The sequence below is a fragment of the Salvelinus namaycush genome, chromosome 5 (assembly GCF_016432855.1).
Source record: "Salvelinus namaycush isolate Seneca chromosome 5, SaNama_1.0, whole genome shotgun sequence".
NCBI classification, from domain to species: Eukaryota; Metazoa; Chordata; class Actinopteri; order Salmoniformes; family Salmonidae; genus Salvelinus; species Salvelinus namaycush.
Window position 1 is genome coordinate 49,683,972 of NC_052311.1, and position 8,495 is coordinate 49,692,466.

The following is an 8,495-nucleotide window of genomic DNA, read 5'->3' on the forward strand; positions in this document are numbered from 1 at the left end:
AATGTTTCTATGGATTATAGCAGTAAAGGCCAAATTCAATGTTTCATCAAATATATATATATATTTTTTTTATATATACCTACAGGGGTCCTCAAATTCAAGTGGCTAAATTATCAATTTGATGACGACCATCTTAAAACAATTGCATATATTAACTTAGTAGATAATGCAACACTTTATGTTGGTGTTGTCTTTATTTTGGCAGTTACCTATATTTACCTCCAAGAAAACCTATGAGCAACCAACGGTGTATGTTTGTATGGGAATGAATGCCACCTGACAGTACAGTTTCAAAACAGTAAAACTGTTGAGCTAAGAAAGTTAGTTTATTTTTTTTGAGGGGGGGGGGGGGGACAACAGAATAAAAGATACAGTAAGAAATTATCAAAATGCAGAAAAAAATGAATATACAACAGTCAATTCATTAATTAACTTGATATAGTCCCCTTTATAACTGTCCTTTCAGTTCTGGAAAAATGACAAATACAAAAAGCATGAAGACATACAATCAGTGTCAGTTGTCATTTAAATAAAGCAAAATCACAGTAGGCGTTACAGTAAATTAAGGAAGTTAACTATATGTACTACATACTGTATGTATAACAACAAATGTGTGGGTGTGGAGGGGGGTGTATGATGATCCATTTATGTAGAATACATTTCATTCTATTTATTTATGTATTCCATGTGGAAGCAGCATCACTCTTTAATCATCCATGACAAATTTCCCCACCTGGTCAATAAAGTATATCAGATCAGTGCTCTTTAAGCTGCAGGGTTAGTGGTGACCTCCTCCAGCAGAGGCTTATACTGCTCCAGGTCCCGGATGTTCTGCAACATATCAGAGCAAAGTTACACATTACTTGGCAGGACACAACAAACATTACCTTGGTTGTGTGTGTGTATCTACATATCCGTATTCTACTTCCATTTGTATGGCCGTTGTATTCGCTCTGTTCAAGGGTTCTCTGTTCATACCTCTTTTCCCTCCTTTCCATTCTTGTACAAAGCCTTGATACCCAACACCGCAGAGCTTATGGTGACACAAAGCTGAAGGACTGCAAGGACGATGAGCACGATGTCCAAGGCATTCATCAACATCTAATGGTAGAACAAACACATTTGAACATATTGACAGTTGACTGGATTGTTTAGCAAGATAGTGCTGTTGGTGAACACTGGAAAATACAGAAACAGACTGGCATACCAGCTATTAGAATGTGCTTTAAACATGGTACCCACTATCTCTGTTTAAGGACACATGTTCATTGCTAAATTAAGCAGTTTGATCCTTCTAATCAAATGTTCATATATTTTACTTAAAACAGACAAGGGACACCTTCCTCACATGATGGATATCATTAAAAAACTTAATTGAAAAGCACTCACCTGTGCAATCTGCTTGGCATCTTTGCATTTCGCCAAGAGTCTATCCCTCTCCGGATCACTGGGTGGTTTTGTCACCTGGCCGCCATAGTAGTCATCTCGCCAGTTGTAGTTGTCACCATTGCAAATCCACCAGAAATTGTAGTGTGCCAGGTCTATAGCATACAGCACAATTCCAGTAATGGCCAGAGCAGCACCTGACAGGTTCATCAAAACATTGATGCCCACCTAAAACACAATCAGGGAATATAAAACCAGTTTGACTCAACTGAGTAAACCACAGAGGTCTAGATATCTCAGATATTCAGTTGATGATTATAATTCAGCTGGATCAGATTGAATGATTGTTCAATGGAGGAAGGGAATGAGGCTAAGGAATGACAGGAAAGAGTTAAAGGTATGTGCATCAGTGAACAACTCACCAAGCAGGGACTGGGGAACTTCTCAGCCAATATACACATGATGCCAACGGCTATAAACTAAGGAGAAGGCACACATATCAAAATCAAATACGAACAACCTACAATCAACACATTATTTGTCCTTATAAATAACAAAAATGTCATAAGAAAAAAACAGATATTTGACTTTAACCCTGTTATTTTATTTAAAAAAGACTAAGTGTGGGTAGGCAGTTACTTATGTTTCCTGGTTTTGTTTACTGTGGTTATAACTCCAAGTGAAATCACGTGCTTCCATACTAAACATGATGACATGGTAAACGATAACAAAATAAAGTAAGCTTACCACACCACCAAGCCAATAAGGAACCCCATTCCATCGCAGTGAGCTAGAATAATCCGTGCTAACAAGGATTGCTCCCAAGCCAATGTTGAGAACTCCCACCATGATCTGTATAGTCTGTGAAAGAAAATAATAATTTTAGAAATCTCTCTCTCACTTCCGATGACAAATGCAACACAGTGATGATAGACATGTATGTTGTGGTGTGTGTTATTTTAGTTCACCTACCCCCAGAGCTGTCTGGGAACTTGCTTGGAGCCTCCTCAGTCCCTGGGACACAGAGCATGATGGGCTGTAGCACAAGGTCCCAAGTATTTGACACAGCAGTGGCCAACTGCTTCCTTCTTTAGAGTTCACAGTAAATACAGTCACCCCTCCACCTTTGGTCACAGTCACTGACATGCTGGCCACTCTTGGTTACACAGCTCTAAAACAAAAGGCAGAACAATCACCTTAATGTTAAAATAAGTGTGTATGCCTTATACTGTCATGATGTTAAAGGTGCACATTCATTCCAAAAACATCTGGAAAAGTCTGTGTTGTATCTGTAGGATACAATTTTTTTTTTAAAGGACCAACTATCCTTTCCGTTAGAGAATCTATTGCATTGTACAGCACTCTGAATATGACCTAAATAAGGGCTCTCTTACTGTCACTGCTACAGTGTGTATTGGGTCATAGTGACTAACAGGTCCATCCCACGTGGACAACATTAAAGTGAATCTACCCATTATTTTGTTGCTTTGCTTTCCTTCATTGCGGTAATCTCTTGCCTCATTGAAAGATGATAGGAGAAAGTGCATGTCATAAAGTGTGGTGATGAGTGGGTGTAGAGCCTCTGCTACACATGAGCAGGAAGTGCACAACATAACTCCCCCTTCTGGGAAATGACTTGAAACAGCAAATGTATTACCATGTTGCTCAATTAACTTATGAATTCAAGCAAATCAGTACAGCACAACAATTCTGCATCACTTTACCATAAAGCATTTATGCCACTGATTGTTACTTAGATATGGGGGAAACTCACTCATCCACTTACAATGTATAGCACCCACCTGGGCGATGCCATCAATGGCAGCCATTTTGAATTAGAAAGAACTCCACCCATTTTGTACCAGTAGGCTACAGGTATTTACAAATAGTGTTTATTTTTAGTTAGCAGCAGAAAGTACACATACCATATAATGTCCCAGTAAACCAGATTAAAACAGTACTGTAAAATACAGTACTATCCAGAAGTTACACATCCGTCTGTCAGTGGTGGAGTTCGTTTGGCATGTCCCGGTGCCCCGGGTGTGTAGAGATTTCACTTAAAGACCAATGGAATGGTCTAAAATACGCAAACTCCGCCCACCAGGAGCACCCGGCCATGCAAAACAAACTCAACCATTGGGTGTTCCCCATCAAATCCATCCCCTGACTCACGAATGTAAACCCTAACAAATGTTTGCTTAGATTATAACTGCTGAACTTTGCAGTGTGAATTGTTAATATAATCTATTTATTTACTATTTTGTAATTACATCATTTCTTTTTGAGAGCATGAAACAACTACACACAGATTTAAGATTTAAATTCACTCAAAACGTATTATTCAACATGTATTTTAGAGAAAAGCTCACCCGTTCCTGCAATTGAGATGGACACCTCTACAGGTCCTGTTCAATCACAGTGGCAGACCAGTCTGCTTGTTGCGCAGTTTGGTTTCCTTACAGGGAAGTAGCTGGTAGGGAGGGCTCAGCCAGTCTCAGCTAGTTCCCAACAGGCCCTCCTCCTCACTTTAAAGAGATCCTGAGAGGTTAACCCTTCCCTCACTGAAAAATAAACATATAATGGATTCCTGTCATTTCCTGCCATACTGAAGAACCCCCCCACCACACACACACACAAAGCATGGACTCCATAGTTGTTCTTTGCCATTTTAATGATTTTCTTTGTTTTTAATAGAGCAAGCAGGGGCAAAGTACAAAGACGTGTAGTGCCAAGTCTTCATTATTGTTGTTTAAGAGCGCATGCCAATACTACGTTACAATCACTAAATTCTTTACTTTGTCATAGTCTTCTTTCTCGCTCCTTTTCAATATGAGCACAATCAAGTATAGTATGTGTCATGTGTTGTTGCTGGACTTAATCTAATGGTGTCAACTAACATTTCAGACAGCAATATAATTTATGACTTCCATGGGTGAACACTTCACCAATCATTGATCTTAATGACTGTTTGAATGAGGTCGATACCAGGAAAGTCCATGGCAATCACCCCGAAACATGCACTGCTGTGGTCACTGGAGAACTGTCTCAGATACTGATCGAGCCATGGGTCAATCTTTTCAGCCACCTTCTTGGGAGTTAGAAACATGCCCAACAGTGTGCCAATGCCAGTGCCACTGGAGTAGCTCAGAACGATATAATCCCCACCACAATCACCTGAAGCTTGTGTCAAGTGTTTCACAATTTTGTTCTCCTTGTCTGCAATATTGCGTAACTTCATAGTCACCCTTGCTGTCTGTTTCCAAGAGAGGAATGCCAGCTTAAAGCTGGATTTCTGTACAAATATCATCTTCCTCTTGCCTCAGCCATAGTTGGCATGTCAGACTTCACCCATACATCTGTATCATCAATAATCATTTCTCCAATCAGCTCCTCAACATTCTCTTTATCAAACAAATCAGGCTTTACTCTAATGAGAAACCGCCCCTCACTTCTGAATTCGGACAAAAATGCTCTGATCGTGTCAAGGACCTCATAGAACGACTTGTGTTGGTAGACAACCCAGTGCATGACATAGAGTTTGTTTTCAAGGCGAATATCCTGAGGTCCAGATAGCGTATGCCGGCCCTCAGCTGATCCCCCAACTCCCAGGCCTGACACTCTGCCGCTGGGCCTCCATAGAGAGCCATGGTGTCATGGGTACCAGGTATGGTGATGTCAGAGATTAATTTGTCGTCATCAATGGCCTCCATCCAGCCAATCTTGTAGGATTCTGGGAGTAGGAGTCTTTTGTCATTGAAGAAGAGGTCCTTTCCTTGGCAAAAACCTCTAAAAGTAAATCATACAACAAAGGATTGACTCATCATTTGTTTGTCATCGAAATATTGGTGTTTGAGGGTTATGAATGGTGTATAAGCTCACAGTAAAAAAAGATGTCACCTTGCACTTTCCTGAGCAGTGTACTCACTTTACCAAAGTCACCTTGTTCTGCAACTAATGTCATACCATTTATCAAAGGTCATCAGCTAGATAATAGAGACTGAAAGGTTGAAGAGAGCCTTTACTTAGGTACCATGCTTTTTCATACACAGATGGGAGAATATAATCAGTCAACGGAGCATGGGATTGAGGGTGGTAGTGTTTGTAAAATATTGAAAAGCCAAATAAAGAAACTATGATAAAAAAATATATAATATATATTTTTTTTAAACAATCAGTCCAGACTATGCTTACTTTTACTTAAATATCTGTGTATCCCTGTGAATTACAACTTGCACCAAAGCCATATGTCACGTACACTCCCTCTCGGGGTCGTCAGGCTGCTCATTATTACACACACCTGTCATCAGACTCACCTGGACTCAATCACCTGCCTGATTACCTTACATATCACTCCCTTTAGTTCAATCCCTAGGCGTCAATGTTTCATGTCGGTACACCACTCCTGTTTCGTTCCATATTTATTTATTAAATACACTCGCTGAACTTGCTTCCTGACTCCCAGTGTACACGTTACACCATATGTATGGGATACCACAAAAACATCAATTGACTCACAGCATTTTGCTCACTTTTCATAAACTTTTTTACTACTTCCATTAAGTTTAAACTAAAAGAAGAAATGTTAGGTTCGATTCAGAGTGGACAATGTAAACCCCTACAATATACATTCTGGAATTAATGGGGACTTATTTTAAATACCTGTAGCCATACTTACACAAAAAGCAGTAACATGTAGAGGTGGCAAAACAGAGCTTTCCCAGTGGTCCTCATGGTCACGTTAAAGGAGGAAAACATTCAACAACCTGCCAAAAAACATGAATAATATAATGCAAATCCAAAAATCATACTCCTGATTTTCTATATAGCCTACCTTTTCTAGATGGCTTTCCTATACCAAGACTGAAATACTGAAATGTTTCACCTGGCTAAAGACTGGGATACTCACATACAGCTCTGGACTAAGGAGTTTCACACAGGTGCTGGTGTTTTGACCTCTGCAGATTGGCAACAGAATTATAGCATACTGATAAAGGATAGGTGTGGACTCGTAGTGTTTACCTACTGTTTTTCTTTTTCTTTGAGAAAGGTTAAGCACACTTCAAAAAGATCAAATGAAATGGTACACTCAGCCTTGATCTGCCTTCACCAATGTGAGACGAGCCTCTTTAAGAATGTCATTAGCTAGGTTTCCAGCCAATTTGGCGACAGATTTTAATATGAATATTCTAAAATCTGCATAAAGAACATATGCACATTTTCCCACCAGTCGGTAGGTTTACACCCAATTGGATACAGATTTTCATGCGAATATTCTAAAATCTAAAAGTCCGTGCGTGAGAATGTAGTGCACCATGTTCTTTTTCGCTTAAAGCTGCAATATTTAACTTGTTACTGTCATTCCCATTGAAAGCAAGTCTGATGTTTTACATGTTAGTCATTTCGCAAAGACTTACAGTAGTGAGTGCATTATTTTTCCTACTAAGAAGCGGTAGAACAGTTTTAGGTGGGCTGTGGCTCCCAGTTTAAAGGTTAGTTTTGCGTCTTTTACTTTCGGTTTTGTAGGCCACACCAGCTTCAAACATCTGAAAATTCTACATTTTTGCTTATGGAAAATGTATTTCACAGCAGTTTAGATCACGTGTCAAACTCATTCCACGGAGAGCCGAGCTTTCGCTCCACCCTTGTACTTGATTGACTAATTAAGGTTAGTAATTAGTATGAAACTCCCCTCACTTGGTTGTCTAGGTCTTCATTGAAAGGAAAAAACAAATACCCGCAGACACTCTGCCCTCCATGGAATGAGTTTGACACCCCTGGTTTAGATAGTATGCCTACAATGATTATCTACACCAGTGGATCCCAAAACGTTTTCACTCGGGACCCCCTTCCCCCTGCGCGCGCGCCACATCCAAATGTACTTTCATATGATAATTATTATATCAAATCAATATTTGCTCATAAAGGCGTTTCCACCGCCATTTCTCGCGTAATTAATTTTACCGACACAAAAAGATGTCCATGTCCAATGAACAAATTATCTGTTGGCATTTATAAAATTGAAGCCTACCGAAACTCCCTGTTTTCATCACAGCTTTCATAAATCATTTTTTTTTTTTTTACAAATATGACTTTAGGTCAAACATTAGAATCGTGCAGTGCTCTGATTTAGTTATTAGGCCTAATAGGCTGTTATTCACCTTCTAAACTAATTCTCATGTCATTAAAGGATTAAATGAATGCATGTGGGATTTTATGCTCATTACCGCACAAAAAAACTCCAATAATTTAATTAAAGGGCCAATTTGCAGTTAAAACAATAACAAAGTAGACACCCCAACGCTGTTATGGTAAAAAGCTGAGGGATGGGCCTGGAGAAATGTAACCACTCTCACATTCATAAGCATGACGGTGCAAGGACTGACCATCCACGATATTAACATTTTCTTTTGAACCAAGTTTTTAGAATGCAGTGTTTGTTTACATTTACATTGTTTACAAACATTGGAGTAAAACAATCTTATATTTTGGGTTTTGATAGGGTGTGATAGTTGAACTAAGATCATGCGGCATAAATAATTATTCAGGAATCAATTTATATCATTCATTCTTAAGTCCAAAAATGTATGTAGCAACTGCGGATTGCCCCTTTAAATATAATATTTTATATATAAAGTATTTGCCCACTTTTTTTCTCAGCATTACAATTTTAGATTTGACAGTATAGGACCAATGATTTATATCTGGGTTTATTTACACAATTGAGTAGCACACACATTTTGGTCAAATGCAATGACACCCCCACACCACTAGACTTCAACGTTGCAAAGACCTCAGGTAATACTGCTTTCATCTCAGCTTGAGAATCTTGTTAGCTGGTTTTGTGATGTAGCAAAGATTGTTTATTATATTGACAAGATAGTAAAGTGACCGCTATAACAATGGAAATACATGTCCTCAACGATTGAAGGTGGGTGATGCGAGAGCAGGTGGGACCATTCTAGCCAATGAGAGGGCCGACACATGTGAACAACATGCTTGAACGTGTATATGATGAGTCCTCTACTATATCTATGACAACAGGCACAACTCTGATATTAAGTCATTTTTTTCAAAGTTGCCAAAATGCCACGTCCGTATGTATATATATA

The 8,495-nt window shown here is 39.1% G+C and overlaps 1 protein-coding gene and 1 pseudogene across 2 annotated transcripts; both read right to left on the reverse strand.

The window, feature by feature from the left end:
- Nucleotides 1–309: 309 nt before the first annotated feature.
- Nucleotides 310–3,921, reverse strand: LOC120047616 (transmembrane protein 176A-like). 2 transcript variants are annotated; one of them, XM_038993157.1, is made up of 8 exons: nucleotides 3,756–3,921; nucleotides 2,359–2,557; nucleotides 2,134–2,247; nucleotides 1,809–1,865; nucleotides 1,390–1,614; nucleotides 979–1,101; nucleotides 734–831; nucleotides 310–468 (listed from the first exon to the last, which is right to left on the reverse strand). In XM_038993157.1, the coding sequence occupies exons 2-7, from the start codon at nucleotides 2,530–2,532 to the stop codon at nucleotides 766–768; spliced, it is 759 nt and encodes a 252-aa protein (XP_038849085.1). In that variant the 5' UTR covers nucleotides 2,533–2,557; nucleotides 3,756–3,921; the 3' UTR covers nucleotides 310–468; nucleotides 734–765. The 2 variants fall into 2 exon arrangements, with proteins under 2 accessions (XP_038849085.1, XP_038849084.1); XM_038993156.1 differs by having other exon boundaries at nucleotides 311–831; nucleotides 3,756–3,920.
- Nucleotides 3,922–4,327: 406 nt separating this feature from the next.
- LOC120047161 lies at nucleotides 4,328–5,126 on the reverse strand (annotated as a pseudogene).
- Between the last annotated feature and the right edge of the window lie 3,369 nt (nucleotides 5,127–8,495).

What these genes read in the sequence shown, in the direction of transcription:
- LOC120047616 (XM_038993157.1), bottom strand. Translation starts at nt 2,532, where the DNA reads ATGTCAGTGACTGTGACCAAAGGTGGAGGGGTGACTGTATTTACTGTG. An exon ending in CTTATTGGCTTGGTGGTGTG is followed by an intron (nt 1,866 to 2,133) that starts GTAAGCTTACTT and finishes CCTTCTCCTTAG; the next exon opens with TTTATAGCCGTTGGCATCAT. An exon ending in AGTTCCCCAGTCCCTGCTTG is followed by an intron (nt 1,615 to 1,808) that starts GTGAGTTGTTCA and finishes ATTGTGTTTTAG; the next exon opens with GTGGGCATCAATGTTTTGAT.